General features: G+C 32.9%; 1 protein-coding gene across 1 annotated transcript in view; it reads right to left on the bottom strand.

Moving 5' to 3' along the window:
* The window catches only part of cac (calcium voltage-gated channel subunit cacophony), a 32,313-nt gene extending 11,782 nt beyond the window's left edge, over nt 1–20,531 (bottom strand). The window contains exons 1-26 of the mRNA XM_013311629.1: nt 20,475–20,531; nt 16,169–16,303; nt 14,366–14,498; nt 13,984–14,123; nt 12,840–12,937; nt 12,143–12,298; nt 11,722–11,942; nt 11,140–11,243; nt 10,451–10,566; nt 10,248–10,307; nt 9,965–10,066; nt 8,948–9,145; nt 8,657–8,871; nt 8,372–8,584; nt 8,067–8,240; nt 7,854–7,910; nt 7,405–7,494; nt 6,543–6,646; nt 6,275–6,397; nt 5,718–5,897; nt 5,109–5,375; nt 4,736–4,879; nt 4,357–4,558; nt 4,117–4,281; nt 2,683–2,793; nt 855–938 (exon numbers count right to left, since the gene is read on the bottom strand). Of these exons, the coding sequence (XP_013167083.1) occupies nt 855–938; nt 2,683–2,793; nt 4,117–4,281; nt 4,357–4,558; nt 4,736–4,879; nt 5,109–5,375; nt 5,718–5,897; nt 6,275–6,397; nt 6,543–6,646; nt 7,405–7,494; nt 7,854–7,910; nt 8,067–8,240; nt 8,372–8,584; nt 8,657–8,871; nt 8,948–9,145; nt 9,965–10,066; nt 10,248–10,307; nt 10,451–10,566; nt 11,140–11,243; nt 11,722–11,942; nt 12,143–12,298; nt 12,840–12,937; nt 13,984–14,123; nt 14,366–14,498; nt 16,169–16,303; nt 20,475–20,488 (3,606 nt within the window). The 5' untranslated portion in view covers nt 20,489–20,531. The remainder of the gene's footprint in view (nt 1–854; nt 939–2,682; nt 2,794–4,116; nt 4,282–4,356; nt 4,559–4,735; nt 4,880–5,108; nt 5,376–5,717; nt 5,898–6,274; nt 6,398–6,542; nt 6,647–7,404; nt 7,495–7,853; nt 7,911–8,066; nt 8,241–8,371; nt 8,585–8,656; nt 8,872–8,947; nt 9,146–9,964; nt 10,067–10,247; nt 10,308–10,450; nt 10,567–11,139; nt 11,244–11,721; nt 11,943–12,142; nt 12,299–12,839; nt 12,938–13,983; nt 14,124–14,365; nt 14,499–16,168; nt 16,304–20,474) is intronic.
* Nucleotides 20,532–25,948: the final 5,417 nt, after the last annotated feature.

Genomic DNA, 25,948 nt, shown 5'->3' with positions numbered 1-25,948 from the left:
AGTTTTAAATTATTTATATAATACAAAAATTGGAAACAAAAATTTGAGTATAAATAATATTTCAACGTTTAGCCAAAAGAGACTAAGTGAATTGCAAACGCAACAAAATGCAAGTTAAAGCAATAATGATTTAGCAAAACTACAATAATATGAGTAGTATATTACGAAACAACATTATATATCTATCATTCTATCACACGTTACTAAACAATATTTAATATGAAGCTCTATAGTAGACGATCGACCTGAGTATTCAAACACACTTACAAACTAATCTATAATTATCTAAATTTCCTAAACGACGTTATCTTTAACAAACTTTTACGAAAATTCAAAGATGTAGCAATTACTAATTAGCGAATAATACTTTCTATGTTCCTTATTCATAGGACATTCGTTTTTAACAATAATATCTAAACAACCTCAAATACTTAACGAATAAATTTCATCTGTTACTAATAGTCTTTAATCTAGCACTACCAATTGTTATTCCGTCTCAAAACTTCATCTAAATTCGATACAAATCGGATTCAATTACTAGACTAAAAAAACCTAGCAGTCGTATAGATTAAACTTTTACCTGCTGACAGGATATGTCAGCACAGTTTTCTGCAAGGTCGCTCTGGAATAAGGATATATCCTGTATATAAATTCCGAAATCAAATTGAAAAACAATAGATGTATAGGCCACTGTTATACATAGAATTTTTGATACCGTGAATTTCCAGTACCGAAATGAATTTACAAAAACATATTCATCTCATTTATTGTGCTTGAAAAAACAGAGATAACAAGTTTTTGAATATTTTTTTCGATAGTGGAAACTTAATCAAAACACAAAATAGTATACTTACGCCAAACTCCATTATAAGAGCGTCAATGATGCTTCCAATGACCGTAATGAAATCAAAAATATTCCATGGGTCTTTGAAAAAATTCTGCAAACATAATATAGAACATTATGAATTTATCACAAAAAATATTTTTTTTAATTACTGAAAAAACACAACTGTATTTTTTTATAACATGAAAAGATTTATACATTAATCAAACATGTTTTTAATCCTATCCATTCGAGAACCATTAGTAGGCAATACGAAAAGTTTTCTGATATTAAATATTTTAAAAAACATTAAAAAATTGTACCTGTATACAAATGTACGCTTTCTGTATTAAATAAAACAACGTAATCAGGAGAAAACAAGGATGGGACGTGGAGATTTCTCTCAAATTTAATTATTAATGAATCTAAAGAAAGTTAAAAAAAAATCTAGGCAAAACGTATTAACGTGAAACTGTAAAAACTAGAAAAAAAAACTTGTGTTTTTAAAAAGCGGCATTTCAAATCGATCATAATTCTAGTCTCATTCAAGTCAATGTTGAATTTGTAAAGCTAAACTAATTTAATTTTTAAAAATGTGTACTTAAGTGGCAAACACTACAATCGCACATTGAGTAAAAATTCGCATTCATTTAAAAAAAATAAGTCAATATTTTTTTACTCATAGGGTGATTGATGTTGTTACACAGAATTTTAATAAATTCATAACTTAATAGTAATAAAATTCCGCGTATAATATAGCTTATTAGATGCTTAAATTAAAAAAAAATTGTCACAAACTCTTACCGTACATCCGAAGGCAATGAGCTTCAAAACGGTCTCGAGTAGGAAGAAGAACGTAAAGACGATGTTCATGAATGTTAACGTGTCCATGAGTACTGGTGGAGCCTCGTGAAACTACCACAAATCAACACCAACATTTTTTAATGACTTATAAAGTCAACATTGCAGCTAAGGCCCCTTTTACACAAGCACGACTCTATATGCACACGATTACTATTTCTATTAGTAATACCATTTCTACAGACTACCATAGAAATAGCAGTATCACGTGACTAGTCGCGTTGTGAGTCGCTTAGAGTGCAAAAGGGGTCTAAATGCTAAAGTACTATCTATACAAATAACAAATATAAAATGTCTTTTAGCGTTTAACTTGTGTCGTTCTGATATATATCATACATCTATCTTGCTGTTTTATATATATAATAAACAAAAAAACATTAGTCACATTATGTAACGGTTGTGTGTATTTGTGTGTTTTGTTTTTGATCGAATTATATATGAGCCAATAGTTGTGTAGTTTGTGGCTAAGTGGGTGCACGTGCTTCATGCGAAGCCGACATATAAACATGCTTAGTTACAACAAACACATATGTATTTCCAAGATATGGCGGATGTTGAAAGCGAAACAATTCACACAATAAACATAGTATTTCTCGACAGATATACATACAATTTTTAACTCAGAAATGATAAAAAAATACATCGATCACTTACCTTTAATAATCTCGTATCACGAAATTCTGAACATAAGCATTTAATTACAGTTCATATTAGTTATAGCATTTGTAAATATATGGTGTACTTGATAGGACATGCTTTATTTAGGCAAGGCCATGCTCAGATAATGCGTCGATAGCATTTAATGTAAAATTAAATATATTTAGAGAGAAACCAGTAGAGGATGCTCGGAAAGGAATGTCGTACGACCGAAAATAATTCCATACAGTCATGTTGATAGTCGAAGGAAAGTGTACATTTGTATTGGTATTTGTAACATAATTGCAATTTATTTAACAAATGAATTGTGTCAGTTGATCAAACTGCTTTCGTGTACTTACTTTGACACCGTAAGCGATGATTTTCAACACTGTTTCCACGGAAAACATTCCAGTAAACCCCATATTCGAATACTTGAGGATATCCGAGTAGAGATCATTTTGATTATAGTACTGCCATTTTGTGATCGCGTTTCGGGGATGCCCAATAAAAATACATTTATGTTACTTGAAATTAAGTAAATTGTATGATTTGATTGTAGGAAAAAGTATGATTGTAAAGTATGGAATTGTAAAAGAAATGTAGGTAACTTATTAAAATAAAAATCAACTTAAAAAGGGAATGATCTAAATGGTACTGATATAGTGCTGATTTGGAGTAACCATTTATTTAAAAAAAAAAGTAAATAGAAGTTATGTAGGTATGGTCTTATATCTATGCTACAAATTGAAAAAAAAAAAAACAAAATTCACCATGTTTAGTTGACACATTTTTATTAAGCGTCAAATAAATCTGAACTAAAGCGTTGTACCTAATCATGTTTTATTAATTGTAATTTTAATAATGAATTTAAGCGGCCCATATTCACGAAATAGTACTTCGAAAGTCCTGTCGCTCTACACACATGCACTTACGTTACACTGAGACATTTAGTTTGGAAATATCATGCAACACGAACAACATCGATGGCGCGCATGCCGCGGCCATACAGAACCCCGAAACGATGTGCGTTACAAGCACCACAATATAAAATAGTGTTATCCCGATGTGCCGTGAATGTGCATATACTTTTCGATATACCGTGCATTATTTAATAAATACATATATTAGTTACAGCAAGCAAGGAGACACAAAAAAGAAACACGTAACAAAAGACAAAAATAAAAAAAAATAAAAACAAATAGTCCTAGCTTACAATGAAGGGATAGGCTAGGATAGATTTTTGAAACACGGCGCATTCCATTGCAGTTGTGTGTGATTTGCCCATATAAATGTAACGCGATGTCTTTTGTGTGTGTGTTGGTGTATGATAGTGTATGTGATGTAGAGAATAATAGGCAGTACTAGCGTTTGCCAATTCGTATTTAAATTTATTCGATGACAGTATGGAAAAACAATATGATTAGGAATTAAAATACACATATACGAAATTGTTAACATTTAAATAGTGCTTGCAGACATTCTAACGATACGTCACATAGATTGCCAAGCCAGAGAGGTATTTATGAAATGATTTATTTAAAAAGTTTATTACTCTCTAGTAAGGCTTAGTGCGGACTGACATACAACACATATAAATACCAACTTGGATACTAATCTAATTTGTTTATGTGCTTTGTGATTTCGACACTTCTTTTCTGTTTCTACCTCAAAGTGTTAGTGCTTTGGTAGTTCTGTTTCCTGTTATACTTAAACTGTCGTATTGTATCATGATCATGTTAAATACTATAAGATGACTTATTTATTTTTTATATATAATTTTAATGTATACATACCTTCATCATGAGTAATAATGTGTTAAGGACGATGAGAGTCATGATGAAGTACTCAAATGGTGTAGAGACGACTATCCTCCACACTTTGTACTTAAAACTTCCTCGTTTACTTGGCATATACCTTTCAAGCGGACGTGCTTCTATCGTGAAATCGATACAAGATTTCTGTAAAAATTAAAAAAAACATTATTTATGTTAACAATTAATCTTAAATTCATTTGTTGTTCATGAAATATGTACCTGATTTTTATCGATTTCACCATCTTGTAATTCGGCTTCGCCCTGCTCTTGAAATGTGATAATTATAAGAGCTACGAATATATTAACAAAGAAGAACGGAAACACCACAAAGTAAACAATATAAAATATGGACATTTCTATACGAAAATTTTGTATGGGTCCCCTGTCTTCATACGTTGCCGCCATTGAGTTTTGCAACACCCTGTAAGAAATATTACGATTGGTTATACAGCAACATAAGATTATAAAGTCTCCTACTGCATAATCTGTGGCACTAACAGTAGGTATTAAGTTATTATGATAATAAATTGGCATATTTTATGATGATGAGAGTACTTGTTCTCTGATTTTATAGGTTTCGTAAAAATGTAAAACTTACTGTGGCCATCCTTCTCCAGTCTGTACGGCGAAAAGCGTAAGCATCGCAGTTGCTACGTTGTCGTAGTGGAAGGATTGCGTGTCCCACTTCCGCTTCACTACGCGCGGGAGAAGGCTGTTCGCCTCATAGACGAAATACGATCCTCTGTGGAAACAGGGGTAATTTATTACTAATTATCATCATTTCAAATATTTAGTATAACAAACGAGTTTATAAATTTTTTCGAGTTTATGCTATTTTACCTCATTGTCGAAGTTACTGATAAAATCTTGAATTAAGAATATGATTAGTTCACGAACTTAGTAACAACTTATATTTGATGAAATAGCCCATAAATGATGTTTACTCAAAGAAATTAAAAAAAAATACTTACTGGCAGTCTTGAAGAGTATTCTTACTTATATCGTTGCAGTTAAAAAATTTACCATTAAAAAGTTGAACTGCGATTACAGCGAATATAAATTGAAACAATATGTACACTATTAGAATGTTAATGACATTTTTCAAAGAGTTTACGACACAGTCAAACACTGCTTTTAACTTTGGAACACGTTTTATAGTTTTCAACGGTCTAAGCACTCTTAACACTCTTAACGATTTGATTGTTGACAAATTCTGTCCTGCCCCTTTTTTCACACCCCTGGAACAGGAAAGACATACATTAGAAAAAGTAACAAGCAAGAACCAAAGGCGAAAATCCCGTTAAATCATTCATTTTTGATAATAGTATCATCATCATCAGCTCACTATACGTTCCCATTATGGGGCTCGGAGCCTATACTAAATTAGGAATGACTAGGAGATAGTTAACCACGCTATCCATGTGCGGGTTCCTCGACTTCATACATATCTTTAAATTTCTTCACAGATATTCGTAAAAGCTTCCCAATGTTTTCCTTCACCGTAAGAATTGGTCATAGTATTTAATGTTTGTTATATTTATTGATATATTATCAAGGATTAAAGTAGTTAGTGAAGTTACCCGATTTCAAAACCGAAGCTGACAAGAGCGCAGATGACGACGGCAGCATCCATGATGTTCCACAAGTCGCGGAGATACGCGCCCGGGTGGAACAGGATGCCGAGGTCGACAATCTTCAGCAACATCTCCACCGTGAAGACACCAGTGAACGCGTAGTCGAAGTAGTTCAAGATCTTATTTCTAAAACATAAAAAAATATAATTTGTGTTAACTAAAAAAAGCGTAACGCAGAAAGATGCAATAAGAATGAGGATTATGGGCTTTGTTAATTTTAAAAATTAACGAACCCATATTATATTACCATATTTTCACTACTTCTAAGTACCCGGATTCTAACTTTATTAATTCTATGTATGATAAAGAAAAATAATTAAATTTAACTTCATCATCATCATCATCAGCACACGTCCCCATCGAGGTGCTCGGAGCCTACCCTAAGTTACGGATGACTAGGCCATAGTCAACCGCGCTGGCCAAGTGCAGGTTGACTTCACGCATATCTTTGAATTTCTTCTCAGATATGTGCATAACTTACTAATATTAAATGTTATATTTACCTTTCACTTTCTTCAACTACGGGATCTTCTGCCGCTAAAGCCATTGAACTCATACATATAACTAACATGATAAAAACATCAAAATATCTTAAATTTACAACCCAGTGTGCGCCTCGCCTAATTCTGTAAAAGAAAAAAATATCTTACTATGTGAAATACGAACAAGGAGGTTACCCTTCAAAGTCCTAATATATGAATAAATTTATTAAATTACATTTAACAATAAACTAACAAAGAATCTAATGAAGTCCTATTTGTATAAACTTACGGATTTGTGGGTGATAAAATAAACATTGACGAATATGGCAGCATTGGTTTTGGTCCATCTGGTATCTCTTCTTCTTCCTTTTTGGCCTCTTCTTTCTTTTTGTTCTGTAAAATTTTGTTATTGATTTTAATACAATACTTAAAGCACATACTCAGATGGAATACATTAATATTTGAATTTGTTAGTTATGTACATAAATTGCAAAAACACTCAAATTTATCACTATCAATTTCAAATTGTATTTTTCTAACAATCTAATTTTCTTTTAGGTTAGGGTTGAACATGTTAGTACCGTAAGCAGAAGCCCAATTAATGTATATCCCATTATTGTTATTTTTTTTTAAAGATGAAATTTTAACATGCATTAATTTTGTATAATTAAGTATGTACACAACAGCATTATTAAACCTTTAAGCGATGTTAAAAAATAATTGCTATTAAACCAATAAAAATAAAATTAATCATATCGATAGCTAATTTTTAGTTATCTAAATGAGGTTACATATATTTTAAAGTAAATAATATTTTGCCGATAAATAGTCGACTCACATAAGCGACATTGAATTGCTTTTCTTAGACAGTAACTAAAATATTGTTGAATACCAAAAACATTGAGATTTTGATAAATTTAATGTTCTAAATAGAATATCACATGTACAGCAATGGTGTATTAGTGTAGGAACAGTGTTTAAATTGAGTAATTTCCCAAGCATTCACTTTATATGTTCAGTTTGATATGAGTTATTATTTGTATATTATATAGAAGCTCTAAGGACTCATTGAGATGAATCAACAATATTTTGTAGTGTCCGAACCAATGCACACTGTCAAGCATAGCGGAGTATCGCCACCGATCCTTTACCTTCCTACTTGTAGTTGTCGTGGGACTTATGTCTACCCGAGGTGGGGTTCCATCCACCGCGTGTAATGCACCCATCTCTTTCTCCAATTCCTAATTAGCCGAAACAGAGGTTGTCGTGTGAAATACAATTTTGACCGAATTTGTATGCATATCCAATCTAAGCGATGGTATCGTAAATTTTTATAATTTCTAATAAACCGAATTATCTCATCAAGATGAACTCTTAGAGAAAATATACTTTCTGTATATAGGAGTTTTAAATATAAAAAAGTAAATTTGGAAAATAAAATTTAAAAGTGAATTTTTGCTACTCAAAAAACATGTTAGTTTCTTCACCTTCGAGAGCAAACATCGAGATTCAGTAATTTGAGTCAAGATACGTTTTTGTTATACCGGGAGTAGAGGAAATGGACGTAAATAAAGCGGACATAGAGAAGCTAAAAACTTACTTGAAGCTGTTTTTCTTTGTCCTCTTCAACTTGTTCCTCTTCAGCTGCCGTCAACTCCTGGAAACACATAACAGCAACATTTATGCGTGAAGCTGCGTGAATGTACATTTAGCGTTTACATCAACACGACAAGAGACTCCTGCAATTCTTAACTTATGCAACCTTTATAGACAATCTGTACATAGTATAATTAGTGTAAATATTGATACATGCCTGAGCGTTCGCCAGATTGTCGACGGCGATGGCAAGAAACACGTTCAACAATGTGTAGTTGCCGAACAAAACCAAGATGACGAAGTACAAAGAATAAATCATGCCTTTCTGTATACCGCCCTGAGACTGAATGCCGTAATACATTACTTCATTCCAATCTTCACCTGTTAAAATCTGGAAATCAAACAAAATAATAAATTACACCTCTACGAATATGTTAGACAAGATTGTAACAATTGTTTCCATAAGTTTCTTTTTGTCAAACGGTTGCAGTTTATACTTAAAATAATAAAGTGATGACATACCTGAAATACTGTAAGCAGTGCGATAGGAAAAGTGTTGAAATTGGTCGGCGGTGTGCCATCTTCGAAGTTAAATTGTCCTCCGAATAACTGCATACCGAGTAGAGCAAAGATGAGGATAAACAAGAACAGAAGGAAGAGCAATGAAATTATAGATCTCATAGAATTCAATAGCGATATCACAAGGTTGCGCAGGGACGACCAATATTTTGTAACCTAAAATCAAAGAAACATTAAACATATCTATTTCATACAAACAAAATATAATGCTTAAGTAGAAATAATTACCTTAAATATCCTTAACAATCTTAAGGCTCTAAGTACGGAGAGACCAAAAGAACCACCTTTGACTTCTGACCATACCACTTCAAAAATGGAACCGGATATGACAACACAATCAAAACGATTAAACGATGATTCGAAATATATCCGTGGGCCTAAGGCATACATTTTTACCCACATCTCCATCATAAATAGCCCAAGGAACACAAATTCGGCATAGTCTGTAAAAAATAACATCCAATTGTAATATATCAATGGAAATTCACATATGCTATCTAAGATAGATATAAAACTTACATAAAAACGAAGTTAACCAAGGCGGTTGGCCGTAATGTTCGACGGCAACGCATATTGTGTTGAAGAGTACCAGAACAATGACGAACCAATAGAACCACTGGGTCTTCACAGTGTGTCTGATCCAAAAACGAAATCTCTTCTCAGCCCGCCAAAAGTTTGCACATTTGCCGGCTGAACGAGATTTGCTTTTCAGAAAACCTGTATTAAATTACATTATTTAGTATTGAGTAAACAATAATGTATGTACAAATATTTGGATTCTAATATGCTGCACTTATATTATTTACAATGTTTCTTTCCAGCCTCATATGTATCGAGACAAAAAATAAAACGATTTTCGTAATAGGGATGTGTTACCCCAATAAAACCATAATATTACCACGGGCACACTGTCGCATTATTTTTAAATAAACTTTTGTTGTCTAAGTGTTACGTTTTAAGGTAACCTTTCCAACATTAGTATTCATTTTAGAAAGCTTTTGGATTTCTCTATAACTTATTAAACCAAATATGATGAAGTAGAATTTGGTACGGCTAGAGAAGTCGGAGAGGCATGTACTACGGTGTTAGTCGGTTGGTACGGAGGGATCGCTATACCTACAACTACATCTAAACTATTTCGACTACTTAGAAAATGAAAAGGAATATTCTACCAGCATCACGCTTGATCCCATACCTTGCTTTTTCTTTGGAACTGTAAACAACCAACACAATACATCACCGTACGGAATGAAATGAGAGAAATAGTTTAACACAACAGTTACGATGAAATCATGCATATTTCTAATACTATACATTTTAATGATCATAATGATACTATCTATGTAAATATACATTGATTTATACTCGATAAGAAAGAAATTCTTGTTAATTTTGAAATCTATACAATTAGCTAAAGGAAAAGGAATAAAACCAATATAACTGATGATTACTTTTGAGGAAATAATAATAGAATTTCAACTGATGAACACAACACTTAGCAAATCTTAAAGGGTCAAGAACTGACATTGTACTGACCGTCATCACCACAGTCTTCATCCTGTTCCTCTTCTTCTGTATCTGTACTCTTACTTTTACCAAGGTTTTTTAATTTTTTTTTCGCTGCTGCTCTTCTTCGGGCTGAAATAAAAAAAAAATTCTCATTTGTATTACATTTAGGTAAGAAATATTTATTACTTGATTCTTAACAAGATTCCTCAGTATTACGTATTACATGGTATTTCAAAAATATTTCATAAAAATACTGTGGTATAGGGACAAATTCCTAAGAACCCTAGTGGAATAATATTAGAAACTTTACCTTCTATTATGTGCATTTTTTCTTCTTCCGTAGTTCTTTCTTCTGCTAATATGACTTCCTCTGTAATAAAAGAAAACGTATTTATTAATTTTCTAATTTAAAAGAACACCTAAAGCTGTAATGAGTTTCTCATAATCGCAATACATAGAATACTTTGAAATATGAATACATAAACGTAGTAAATAATCTTATTTCTGTCTCACCTGCTTTACATATCCACTCAACATAACCATTGAGTTCTCTCTCTAATTGCTGCTGTCTTCTTAATTTAAGAAATTCTTGTCTATTTTCTACTTTCTCTCTTTCTTTAGCGAATTCACTGCAAAATAGCATAGAAAACAATCTAGCGGCCGTACACAGTAGATTTATTACTACTAGCAATATCTAAAATTTTGATTTAAAATAAAAAAAGTAACACACATTTTGTGCTTATAAATTCGGTGATACAAATAAATTTAAAAAAAAAGTTATAAATCTTCCGACAACTTTACTGTTGCCACTAGCGTTATTAAGAAAAAAACAAAACACAACACAATAATAATTCAACAAATAAATATCTAAACATAAAATAACAATCTACGGGTATTCATAACATTGTCTAGCTTCACAGTTGTCATTTCTTCCAACCTGCTTCTGTTATCCAATTGATATAAGCCGTGAAATCCTGATTGAACATCTGGCGAGCTCTTTCCTTCTGGAATTGAGCACGTCTCTCAACTCGTGTTCTTTCGTTAGAGAATTCACTGCGTTTTACCCAAACAAATTTAACTTAACAAAATTATAAAAAAAAACTAAAAGAAGCAAAAGTTCCATCTGCACTTTAGTATATTTTAATTTGTAATTATAACTAGTTTAAAATTAAAACAGATAATAATTAGTTATGTAAACTTACCCGCTAAGAACACCGAGAACTAAGTTGAGCATAAAGAATGAACCCAATACTATGAGAGGAACAAAGTAAATCCAGTTGAACATACTACCTAACGCATCGTTTGTCTGAAACCAAAATGCAACACAATCATTGATATAAATATAGTTGGAATCGACATCACACGGGGCCGAAGACCTGGCAGCAACCTCGGACAAAGAATTAGTATAGCTATTCAAAGGGGGACCATAATTATAATCAAATTTTAATATAACAAAGAGTTGGAAAATGTCCATTACGATACGTAAGTTGTTGAGCACTAACCACCTTTCTCACTAACCGTGGGTTTCTGAGCCCAAAATCCTCGTTTCAATAATAACATTGTTATCTCCGTTTTGTCAAAGATGATATACAGGCATGACCATATATTTTATACAGAGATTTTGTTGTCAGAAACCCACAGAAACTCCTTTTTTGAAATCCTATTAATAGCCTCAGATACAGGTTAAAAATCCTGCATATTATTTATAGTACTAAAATTCCATAAACAATTGTGAAATTCTATTTAATCAGCACTTTGTAGGATATTACATTTTGGTGTCTTACCCAATAGAGGATTGATGTCCATCCCTCCATTGTTATGCATTGGAAGACGGTGAGCATAGCGAAGCCGATGTTATCGAACGACGTGATACCCCGGTTGGGCCCTTCCCACTTCTCCAAGCACGTGCTCTTGTCCGCCTCACAAACGTTCGCCCCGGGGGGCGCTACTGTCTCGTTGTCGGCATTACACGGCGTTGGACTCTCACCTTCATTTACTATTTCATCTATTAAATTAAGGATTTTTATATTAATTAAAAGTTTCAGACTTAAGTCGAAAACGAAATCTTATTTACACAAATTCAGAGTAAATTTACATTTAGGTTACACACAGGTAATTAAAACAGTTTACTGTTTTATGTATGTTCATTTTTGTACTAAATTTTTTACGACTTTTTTAGTATTTAGGAAAAAGGTTAATACTCACTAATATCTTCTAAACTATAACAAGTCTTATGTAGCGCCCCGGAATAAAATTCGAGGCCGATGATGGCGAATATAACGATTGCAAAAAGCACCAAGAGGCCGATCTGTAGCAACGGCGCCATCGCCTTGATGATGGATTTCAACACAACTTGCAGACCTATACGGGAAAAAAACCTTGTATAAAATATTCTTAAAGACGATTATATCCACAGAATGACACAATTCCTTAATTAAAAATGTTTTGTGACTCAGACGAAATGTTATGGAGGATGAAATCGAAATGTGTAAAACTCCTTAAAGTTCCTAAACAGAAATGATGAAGTTTTATAACATGAACATATTAAATGATACTAAGCACAAGAATAATAATTAAACTATATTATAAGGTGAAACGACAAAGAATCTAAAGGCAAAAAGAAACAACAATGAAAACAGTAAGACATCGACAAGTCAAAGATGAGAAATAACGTGCACATCGAACTTTGATAGGAATACTGCTGTTCTATACGTTCCAAGTAATCTTCTTTAATCTTAAATTAAATATATATTTGATACAATTAATATGAACATTGATTTCAACAACTTAAATATGGAGATTTATATGGTAAAGAGCAGAATATAATGGATTGTATGGAACAGCAAATGGTTGGACAATGGCAAGGCTACGAATGCTAAACTAATAATGTTCTAGAACTCACTAGGAACGCCCGAAACTAATTTAAGGGGCCTCAGCACCCTAATGGCACGCAAGGTCCTGAAGTCGACGTCGGGCGCGACCGGCAGCTGCGTGATGATGCTGCCAAACACACATCACTCGATACTATAGCCTGCACTAGCAGCTAGTTAATGTAAAACTTACTACCAAGAATTGTGCTTGACATATTACATTATCCAATTCTTAAACATTTGTAACATAAGTCCAACGTTGCTCTCAAGTGTACATTAGTAATTTTGAAAAATTTTTCGTCCAACAAACACAACTCTTCTTTACAAATTTACATTTTATGGTCACACTAGCTTATTCTCTACTGTCTAGGTATTGTGTCTAAATAATACAATATTATTCACACGTTAAATCATAATAATTTTAATCTAAATGCGCCATGTTTATTCACACCTATATAATAATTGTTATAACTAAATTCTTACATTTAGCCTTTATTTGGAATACCTACACAATACACAATAAAACAATAGCAAGTTTTAACTATTATGCAACACGTAAAATAGCCGAAATCCAAAAATTACGTTACATTTAACATTGTCCATTAAAATTGTTCAAATCACACATTTCTAAAGTGTAAACGAATTCTCTCATAAATTGCAAGAAACCGATGCTACATTCTCACTAAGAATCAAAAGAACAAAAAAATACTATATCAAATCTAGAGACATAGTTCCTCTACGTCAAAAAGTTCGAAGATCGAAAATGTCTAGCGAGAATGTTCTATACAATATAAAGGTATTTATTATGTGAACTTTCGCCAATTACTGTGAATTACTTGGTATCCGCGAGACGAGCTTCAGAGGCCTCAGCACTCTGAACGAGCGCAGCATCCGCAGGTCTACGTCCACGTTGTATTCGGCGAATATCGTCATCGACCTAGTTTTTGTTATCGAAGATTTCAGTAATCACAGCATTTACCTCTGCCCTATCTAATACAATTTCATTCCATGCTCTTTACATTCCAATTTGCACTTGCCAATCGTCAGGCATCAAAACAGATTTAATAGTTCCCTGCTTTTTAATAATTGAAAAAAAATCCGAATTTTGTTGCTATGACATGGCTAATATCGATTGAACTTTTGATGTGATATGAGTATTAATAAAATATCACTTACCCAGTTACTACAACGAAAAAATCCATAATGTTCCAAACGTTCCTAAGATACGATCCCCTGTGTAAAACAAAACCTAAGGCTAATATTTTTAACGAGGCTTCTACACAAAATATTCCTAAAAAGTACGCCTCGGTCTTTTCCTGTAACAAGCAAAAATGTTAAATTAAAAATTTACGAAATGCAAACGGCATTTAAATCCAAAAATCGACATAGAGTTCGATCGGATGTTACTTGCAATTTACAAACATAAGTATATGGATTTATCGTTTATATATAGTTTTACATTACAAAGAAAGACTTCAGTATGGGAGTCAGAAATTCTGCACCGCGGAAACAGTGCAAAGTACAATGGCCGATACCGGACTGAATGTAAGATATTTACCAAGTTCTGTGCTAAGATGGTCTTGTCGCCGTTGGGCAGATGCTCCTCCAGCGCCAGCACCACGCAGTTGGCGATGATGGTCAGCAGCACCGCGTACTCGAAGGGCGGCCACTCGATGATGAACTTCGTATACCTGAAATATACATTCAGTCTCATAAGTATCGCAAGTAAGTCAATAATGCTATTTAGTAACCAAGACTTGATTTGGCGCTTCGGGTACAAGAGTACTGTTATGTACTATGTGCCAAGTCAATTTACTATTATAATATATGTAATGTGGCCAAGTTATTTTATATTTCTATTATTTCTTTATAATTCTATGATTTCCGCTTTGTTTTTTTCGATTAATTAGTAAATAAGTCAATCATAACAGTTGTTGACATGTGTAGTCTTTGTTTCCTTTTTGGTTCTTTGTTACTTTTAATAATAGTTTCTTATTATTTAAGCGACATTTTACTGTAAAATAGAAGTTGATAACATGTCTGGAATTAGATTAGTTTAGTCATAAGACTAGGTTTTAATATCATTAGGCGCATTGTGAAGTGGACGTTGTAGCGTGCGATTATAACATTAGCTTTCTATTACACGACCCATTTCGCGCGTTCACCGTCGCCGGGACACCGGCTTGATGCACTTAATGACGAGCCTTCAGTGCCGTTCTATCAGGATAACTTAATTTATTCATAGGTGGGAATATATGAAAATGATCTACAAAGCAGAGGAAAAAAAATTATCAATTTAATTCGAAATTTAAATATCCAACAAGAGTATTCTTGGTAGTTTTTTAAGGATTATAGGGTCAGGATTTGTGATATTGTTAGAAGAATAGTCACGATGGATCAATAGTTTTATATCGTGATATGGAACGTTTTTCAGTTCCATACATTATAGAATCTTTTATTAGCGATATCACTAATCTAAAGGTTCTTTATCTAAGGTTACCCCATTACAATACGTTTTTGTTGGTATCATGAATAAATATATAATTTACATAAAAAATAAACAACAAATAGTGAGGTCAGGGCACAGCGTCTCAACGAGTCGAATGGATTAACGTGCCTTTCGAAGCTTGAAGGCGCTCGAGAACAAATACTAAAGCGGGCAGCGTTTGGCTCGCTGCAACTTGACTTTGATGATCGCTTAAACTATCGCTCATCGAAAGAGCTTTTCATCATTTTGTTTCTGAATAAAATAATGTTTATTTATAGTATGCGATCTTTTCTAGTGTTTAACTAAATGACCTACTTTAAAATAAATTGGTCAATGGATTTCTTTGAATATTTTATAACAGATGTTAACCTGTTTTTTTTCGGATTCGGGAACCCGTATGTTTTGTAAGAAATATCTACACTTAGGGGCTGGTTAAGTGACTATAATTTTTTTTGAATTCGTCATTTAAATCGCTAATAGTAAAATTGCATACTAGTTCCTACGTGTACCACTATAAAGGGGTTAGAAATTCATCCCTGAAAGGACCAAAATAAGGGTTTTAATTTGTATGGCGTAACATTATACCTTCAACAGAATAACTTTAAAATTGAGAAACACTTTTCAGTAAAAATTATAATAATTATGTGTATTATTCTTATTTTAAAATCCTGTAAATTTCATAAAATGAGATGAAAATTTATTTTGAACGGGAAATAGCTAGTTACGTGGGAAAAAATATATTTCTGACATATTTTCAAATTTTGTGTATTTATCGTACGCATCTTTAGACAATCTTTACACAATATTTAGACTTTTGTACGGAAATAGGGATAAAAAGGTTAGTATGTATAAAAATAACGTATGAATACACACCTCCGTATGGGATTTTCGTCGGAGAATATGAAGAGCGAGCTGGGCCCCGGAGTAGCGGGCTGATGAGCGCCGCCCATGGTATCAGCTGGCGCCGCGCGAGCCTGCGCGCCCGCCGCCTCCTGCGCTGCCGCCAACCTGCAATACGCGAACACACAATTTTACATACGACTTTCAAAACTTTATTGGTGCTTGTAAACTTAGTAAGTTTTCTCAGAACTATAGACATCGGCGGTATGTAAAGGAACAGCACTGCGAGCGCATACCTGCAATCCCTAGAAGAACAATCCGGCTATAGATTATCTCCTAAAATAATTACACGGTGAACTGAAATAAATTTACTATAAAGCGAATTCAGTGATGTAAATTGCATCAGTTATAAAAAAAAAATTAGATTGAATGGATGCATGTTTTATAAAATTTAAAAGTATTTCTTTTCTAGTAATGGAAAGAAACAAAAAATCCAAAATAAAATATTATTCAATTAAATTAATACAATCGACTTTACATTTATTTTTTACTGGCACATTTGTATATTAATTGTCAAAATAGTCCGTAAGAAATGACCAATAAATTCCACGAATTATATCAAAATGCATTCAACATTTCGCATTCGTGTTTTCTTATTAATTATTAAATAAACATGTGTTAAAACTATTTTAATTTTCATTCTCGATATTAAACGACAATATTGTGGTTAATTGACGGTCGCATTTACAACGTTCAACATTTTCCTGCGCTCACAAGCTCATTATTTCGTTATAACACGCCACGCGGTCACTGGAGCAGATTAAATTTATTTATATCATATCGACAGCTCGCGAACCAAACTTGCTTTTATCCCTTTACCAGCTTTTGCACATTTCAATGTACGCGATTTAAAATGTTTGATGTTTATTTTACAAACATTTTAATCTATCTACATATCTATCTAGTCGTGTAATTAAAAAGGCGTATTTAGCAAAGAAGTCCAAATAAAGTTAAGTCGCGTTTCCACAGTGTGCTATTCTGTACAGACCCAGAAGAGGCATCGTGTAAATGAATGTCCGTCGTCGAATACACCTGGAGTCTGCTAAAGCAAGTCGTTAAATTGGTGGATGGCAATGGTTGATCAGTAGAAACGCGCCCTTATATTCTAAATTGAATGACTTAACTCTGTCATTATCTTTGGATCCAAAATCTTTGGCTATAAAATATTAATAAGTTCATGTATTGTCTAAATTTCTCTTTCATCATGTTAGCTGACTAAACGCTTAATTATCTCAGTTCATTGAACTTGTGTTAATGGCTCATTGATTATTATTAAATGGCTCATTAGTGATAAGGATAACTTAGGAAAGTGTCCGAGAGAAGCATAGTTGAAACCTTAGCTTGTTTTATATTAGTCTGTGAGCCGTAAATTATTCAAAAAAATTGCGAAGACAATGTTTATAATCTGCCATTAGCACTGGCTTACTGTCAGAGTATACTAGTCCTGAAACTTTTGATTCTATCGCCCGTATTTTTTACGAATAAAAAACAATATTATTATGCATTGTAATAAAAAGTAGCCTTCCTACAATATTATAGAAGTAATGTGTTCGTATACAGTTGATTGATATTTAATGCACAGTCTATTAGCGTAAGGCCAGTGTGCCTTCATATTATCTAAGTTATGCATAGATTGAATAGACAGGCGAAATGTAGGTCAGTGCCTCGACCGGTCGTCGTTACTATAACAGTGGTGCGCCTCATGTTTGTGGTCTTTGGTCTTCGTAGCGAGTGATAATTTCATACAATATTTTCATTAAAATTTCACACACGTTATGATACATGGTGTTCTAAAATTAATATTAAAGTTAATATCACAAATAAGCTACACTAAATAGTTTCTAATCATTTTTTTTAAACAAACACATTTGGAATATATTATATTACAGGAGTGATCACATATTATTATTTGTTAAAAATTGTTTTTTTTGAGAACGACCGGCATAAAAATATAGTCTTAAAGAGCACTAACCGTGGGTTTCTGAGACACAAATCTCTATAAAACAACGTCAACCCTGTCATTATCTTGAAAAAAAAAACAGAAATAACAACATTCTTCAAACATAGATTTTAGTCTCAGAAACCCACGGTAAAAGTACTAAAAACTAAAGTGCAATCAATTATAATAGATGTCACCACTGGTATTCTAAAACCTTGTCATGTAATATAATAATACATTTCTTTCTATCTGAACCTTCCATACAATTGTCACGCTATGAAGTGCTAATATAATGAAAATTGTAAACTACTTGCATATGATTATGTAAAACTCACCACATGATATGGTAATTTATAAATGGAGGGATGTTTAATTAGTACTCGTACACTTCATAGTTACAACAAAGGGTTTAATGCACAGCGAAGAAATAAAAAAATCAAAAATATGTTCGTTATTCTGTATAAAAAAACTCAAAGGGAACATGCTTAAAAACATAACAGGCAAGTTTTCAAAGATTTAAAGAGGGGAAGTATGTGAGGATCATACAAAATAGAAAACTCTAATTCTGCCCAGATCTATGTTGCACATGTATTAACTTTGGGCTGATTTGTATCACTTCCCATGATGTTCTTAATCTTCACATTCTTTGATACTTTAGTAAATACATAACGAGCATAAGCTCGTTATAACGTCGTCGAGTACGGTATAAACCGTAGAAACAGATTTGGTGAAGTGATCCTGTCAACTGGAACAGCGTGGTTGACTATGGCCTAATCACCCATGACTTAGGGTACCCTCCGAGCCCCTCGGTGAGGACTTATAGTGAGCTGATGGATATGAAGTGATCCTACGTTTTAGTATAGGCTTAATTTAGTCCCTTTATGAGGAAAGGATGGGAGTTTGGCAGAAGAGGTGACGCATAGGAAAGAATAATATTCTAATTTTGTGCGTTCCGTCCTCCGTCGATAGGCAACACATCTGCCATTGCGGATGTCTATGGGCAGCAGTCGCTTCGCCATACCGGAGAATTCAAGTAGCCGCTTGCTCGTTTGCTACCTTATGATATAAAAAGACATGAACTTTCATCATTTTCTTCCATAGCTGAAGCATGGCAAAGGATTAGCTAAACCAAGCAAATAAATAAAATAACAAATGTTAGTAGATAACAAAGACTCAGGCTGCACTCAGTTTCATTTAACTTGCTTTACTTTTTCACCGCTAGATAAATTCAAGTGAAAAAGTAAAAGTCACGGAACGTACATTAAATTAATTAAGCCGAGTCGGTGTGTTACGAACGGTTCGGTACACCCGGGGGATGATCGCTGTATATTGAACGTGTTTCCCTTGACCGGAAGTCTGTGTTTATGAATTTTGAATAATGTTTTAATTTTTTTTAATCTCGAATTACTTTTGAATTTAGAATTCCATTTAATCCTAAGTGTCTTTTGAAGTTACGCACAAAGATGATTATAGAAATTTGTATTTTTATATATTTTTTAAATTTCGTATTTGAATAGAAGTGTATATTTATGGTGAGAAAAAGAATTTCTGAGAAACCAAAATATTTATTTTACTCATATTCCTTTGTAAGTAGAATCTTTTTACTTCTTAGAAATTAAATCGATTTCAGACTTCATAAGACATAAATAAACAAACATCATAGATATTATGTCTAGACACAAATGTAAGAATTTTACTATTTCGATGTAACGTATATTCAAACGACTGACATATTCAAATATAAGTTTATATAGATATTTGTTCATCTATAGAGGAAATCAGAAGCAGGGAGGAGCATTGTAGGAGCGTCTATTGACCGCGTACGAATCCAGAAGCTTGGTATAGAAAACCCGCTAATGTGATTCCATTGTGAAAAGAAAATATAGCTAGATTTAATACATTACGTTGTAATCAAAGTCGAGTTCTGAGCGAAGGTTCTTTGTTAATGGATAATCTATAAATCTATTACATATACATATTGACAATTCACGAAAACTATTTCTTGAAATTTTATATTTTTACATTCATATCATCTTAAATCATTGCAAAATTATGCGCCACACCATAGCGCAAAAAAACAGAAAAAAATAACAGAAAATTGTTTTTTTCTTTTATGATATTTTTCTTATAAAGTAATAAAAATATCCCGACACATTTAATGGCTTTATATTTTGTAATTATTTTTTTAGCAAATCAAATGACTTTCCGCACTTTAAAATTGATCCAGCCGTACTAGCTACAGGTTCTTACAATACTCATACAAACATTCATACATACTGGAGAATAACAGTGCGTAAACAACAATTGTAAACATAACCTATATGACAATATTTAACTTACGTTGGCATCTCCATAGTTTCCTTATCATTTGTCAATGCATTTATATAAAATTCTTCAAGTGTTTAGAAGTTTTACAAACCACTTTCCTTTAGTCACTATTTCATTACACTGTTTACATTTCAAAAGAACAACATAACCCGCTGGGACAGAACTGACTGTCAAATGTCAAAAGTTGAAAATAATCGATTATTAAATGTAACTACCCACAAAAAATTTAGTTACAGAATCATTCAATAATTGAATAATAATAATAGACTATAGTTTATTATTATAATCTTTAATCACGGTTCATGTTACATGGACATGTGCAGAATAGACTAACCATGGATTTCCGACATCAAAATCTTTGTATAAAATAAAACATATCGTTATCCCTGTCATTATCTTTGACAACACAGAGATAACATTACGTTTTAATCGGAGATTTTTGACTCAGAAACCCACGGTGAATGTGACAAAAGGTAAAATGTTTAAGTATCTATCACATATGTGCAATATAACTAACAATTTAAATGACATATGGGGAGTTACATGTCTCGAGTTAAATCGATCTGGAGGAAGAAAACCTGGTGCGATGACCCTACATAATATTCAGAAATATATTCATGTAATATATAAGTTTATTTTAATTGTTTATTAGTGTAGTGACCCACTGGGAGTTACGAGCATGTGCCGCATATGTATGTCATGTCACTGGATACTTAAACGATACGATGAATATAGCAAATTAGGTAAATGGCTTATGTTAGCACTTTTCATTTATTTACAATACCACTATTTAAATTATGTAATAAACAATTTTTAAATGCAGAACAGGAAAAGGAAACAGGTTTTTAGATAAATAATCTGTAATCTGTTACAACCAGTGAAAAGCTAATTAGAGTATAAAATATGAATTATTAAAACTACAAACCAATTAAACATTTGTATTGTTATTTACACTCGGCCACTTTCCATTTTTGCAATTTTTATTGCTTAAATAAACTTTTGGTACACCTTGATTTTTTTATATTATAAGGTGGCAAACGAGCGAGCGGCCATCTGAAAAACGCTGAAATAACAAAGTGACCGTTGCCCATAGACATACGCAATTGCATTTGCGTTGCCTACCTTTAATCGATGGAGGAGAGGATGCACATAAAGAAAATAATTTCCCTTTCCATGCATCCTTCCATCCGGAAAGTCCACTTCCACTATCTATCCTTTCCTTATAATAAAAAGGGTGGGAAGGGAAAGATGACTAAATTAGGCCGCCGAGACGCACACTCATCAGACGAAACGCGGAATTGCTTCCACTTCACGCCTGTCTTCTGTGTGGTATTTTTAAAATGTGATTGTTCCAAACGCTTCGAAATGTGGGAAATTAAAGTGACCTAAAGTAATTAGAAATTACTTTAATATTAAATTATTTTCGTTGAATTTGAAGCTATTTGTCAATTAATGAATAAAACCTTCTTCTATTTTTAAAAAGTTGTATGTGGCACGCAATATAGTCGCAAGTCAAATGCATTTACAAAACCACAGACACTTCATAGATATGTTTGATACATATTCCCTAAGATAAAGACGATCAGTTAATGAAATTGCATTTAACATCATATTATTTACAATTAACGCATAAGTATAATTAGTGCGTGTACTTGTGTTATTTATAGTACAAGAGCTAGTGAATCGTGTCGGCCGGACCGCACGTATTCACACTACGCAATTCCTAGAGGGCGACAATTCCAATGCGTGGTGACGTCACCGATCGATGGACCGCTAGTAACAATGTGACATTGTTATTATATTGTTTATTGTTCTCTAATTTACTTATTAAATTTTTCAACGGATTTGCCAAATATTCTTTTATATTAAAAACACATTCTTAACTTGACGTACTTTAAATTTTAGTTTACGATGACTGGAATTTTTTCAAAGTAACATGAACTGGATGTTTCGAATATCTCTTAAAATGTAAATGTTATTCATTGAAATTGTGGGCGATATCTTAATACGAAGCACCGGTATTTTTAATCTCATAATCTCTTTTAAATAAAATTGAATATACACAAGAACTCATTAAAGTTACATCGTCATAAAAGATTTAACAATAAATAACCCAGTTGGTTACTTATGTTTTACACGTTGACAAAATAGTCGCTATAACATTTTACTTTTAAATTAATTTAAAAGATAATATAACAAGTTCAGAAATCATATTACTTTACATTAAAATGCAATGCGAAACCAGTATACCGCAGAAATTCAAATTTAATGCAAGAGTTTAAGCATTGTTAACAACAAGAAATGAGTTTGCGTAGGGGCGGGACGCGTTCGTAATATAGGTCATACGAACGTCACGACATTGACAAATTATTAGTATAGCTACGCCATAGGGTTGTCTCAGTTGATCTGCCATTAACATAACAGCCACACTGACCTCGAGCCTCACATCGATATGAAAAAAAAATATTCCCTGGGTACGTTCCAAAGCGGCTATTGGGGCCTGGGCCGGAGCCGGGAGACGCGACGGCGCCGGGACTGTCCCGACACTATGGCGCCGCGCTCGCAACTAGGGCTGAGCCAATGCGGATAAAACTTGAGTTATGGGACTCTCTTTTTGTTCAAAATATATGATTTAACAATTAAATGGTTTGGTTTATACCATATGACTCTAAGTAGTAATTTAAATACTGCGAAAGCTTTATTTTATGTGATTTTATTTAATGATCAAATGCAAATTCGAATACAAAGCACGTGGGAGTCTTTATTTATCCTTACTAGAATTACATACCTTATAAAGAGATCACTTGAAAGTGAGAAAAAAACACAAACAGTCAGCATTAGGTGATATTACGAAAGTCGGAATTACTTCTCATAACTTTCAATACTTAGATGTCAGGATATCAAAATATAAAAGCGAATCGTAATATAAAATTTGTTTCACAGATTTCCTTCACTACCCCGTTAGGCGACTTTTTTAATTAGCTTTCATTCATAATTTCTACCCACAACAAAGCTGCTGTCGTTTCCAATACTATTGTTTCGTTTTTCAGATATCTGTAGTAATTAAGGTGAGAGCTAGGGAATAATGTCTTCGATTAACATCAAGACGCTTATATCTTTCACTTTGACAATGAAAATAGATCCAGAAATAAAAAAGATTGACTTTTATAATTATACTCCACTAGCCCAGGAGAATAGTCAAATGTTCCCGCGCATTTATGTATTTCTTTGTCCGTTTCTTTTCTAAATACGTATGAATCCTTTGTGTTTCAACCTGCCTTATACAAATTATATCTTTTCAAAAACAAAAACAGTAGTTTAGCGTAATTATTATGTAACATACACGCGTCGTATAATTATAATACAAGGGGTAAAAAAATAGGTCACTAAATAATTGGGGGATACAATATAGCGTGATTTCGCTTTGAGTTTTAAATTCATGAGAAGCGTAGCATTCTGAGAATTGGCATCGGGACAGTGACGCATCGTAATTGACCTAGAATCTGGGTCTATATTTCCTATGAACTTGTGCGGTGATAGTAAATCGAATGCATGCACGCTTGTTGATTCCTATTCCAAGTAAGTTCACGCACAAATGAACGTAGTGACGCTTCTACACGCTCACAGAAACGCACATTTACACAATTCTACGCATGCTTGTACAATCTGGGACCTAACGAGCTTAGAGCATGAATGTTGTTCTCGATAACTGCAACAACAAACTACATTTCGTTTTAAATTCATGTAATATTAAGAAGTAATACATAATACAGTATACCAAAGCTCTGATTTGCTTCAAACTTATTTTATCTTATGACAGTGATAAGCTCGAAGGAGGCGTAAAATACAATGTCAATGACAGCACACAAAAATTATAACTTATGGACAACGGAGGCAATAAATCAACCAAACACTTTTTGCTAATTACCATAATACTAGTACCAGTCTTTAATGTTCATGGTTTTTTTATTGGAAAATGATTTTGCCTTATTTATTGGTAAAGCGTTAAAATATTACAAAAAGGTCTAAAGGTCTCGAAAACCTTAAAGACCTTTAAAAAGTAATTTTTATCAAATTCCTTTACATGATAGATTTAAAGGAATCTCGAAAATACGTTTTTTTTTTTTAACAAAATTAACGTTATTAAAATCATACATAATACTAGATTGCGGTAAAAGTCTTTTCGTATATATTTTTACGTAGAAATCATAAGTACACGATATACACCACGTTATATTTAATGGGATGATCTGGCTCTAGAAACTAAAAGCTTTAGCCCTGCACTAAAATATTTATATCCTAAATAGACTATTAATACAAAAACATACAAACTATCCTTGTTAACTAACCCCATAAATAAAAGTCTCTAACTTTTTTTGAACCAACTAATATTGTTTAATAATTATACTCAAATATTTAACGTAACTATTAATACTGATAATACTTAATAACTATTATATTAAAGTCAGTCTGAGTTGTTAATGAATCCATGTGATTTGCGATTAAATTATGTAACAGTTCTGCAGTAAGTTGTCTGGAGAGTCGCCAGAATCTCGCGTCCTTCGTATCCTTCCTGTGAGTCAACGCGGGCGCGGGGGCGACTGCCCGGCGCCACCCGAACACAAAACAAGCGTTTACGTAGCTTAGATATTTAGAGGTCACCGCGGTGAATATTTGCTAGATCTTTGGTACGGGATCTTTATGCGTCTCCAACGACATGCCAAGATGCAATGTATAATTTAATGCATGTGTTTTTATTGTTCATTGACATTTTCGAGTCGTGGGTGGGTTTCTAAGACCAAAAATCCCCGTTTAAAATATAAATTTTATACAGAGATTTTTGCTGTCAGAAATTAACCGTAAGGGAATGCTCATTTACTATGAGAAATATAACTTTAGACTCTTTAGATAAGAAACTATTCTGAAATCGATTCTGAATTCGTATTTCTAAGACCATTTCGATATTAATAGCAATATTAAATCAAATACAGGATGGTTTATTTGTAACATAATCCATAATAACAAGGTTTTCATTCGTGACATTTATGCGAAATATATAATATTCTGGCAACATTTTTAGTCCATTAATTCAAACGAGTGAGGTTGTTAATTAGGTTTTAATCATGATGCCGCATGAACAAGTTCATTAAATGCCAACAGCTTTGATTTCTATGAAGTGCGATTCATAAATTCCGAGAAATGAACTAACGATTCGTGGAATCCAGACACCAATGTGTTAGCCATTATTTATTTTATCTTACTATGAATTATTTTTTATTTGTAGTGTTAGATTTAAGCTCATAAACTGTTTTATTAACTATTTGGGACGTTCTTTTTTTCGTAACATTTATTCATATTACGACTTTATTACTTGTTATCAAGGGGTGGCATCAATTTTAATTTTGCTTAAATCCTTGCGTTTGTAAAATCTATTGTCTCGTATAAATTGCTACTTTACCGTAAATAACCCAGTTTCCACGGCTTGG

The sequence above is a fragment of the Papilio xuthus genome, unplaced genomic scaffold (assembly GCF_000836235.2).
Source record: "Papilio xuthus unplaced genomic scaffold, Pxut_1.1 DF827680.1, whole genome shotgun sequence".
Classification (NCBI taxonomy): Eukaryota; Metazoa; Arthropoda; class Insecta; order Lepidoptera; family Papilionidae; genus Papilio; species Papilio xuthus.
The sequence above is the reverse complement of the archived record's forward strand: the minus strand, read 5'-3'. Positions and strand labels throughout refer to the sequence as shown.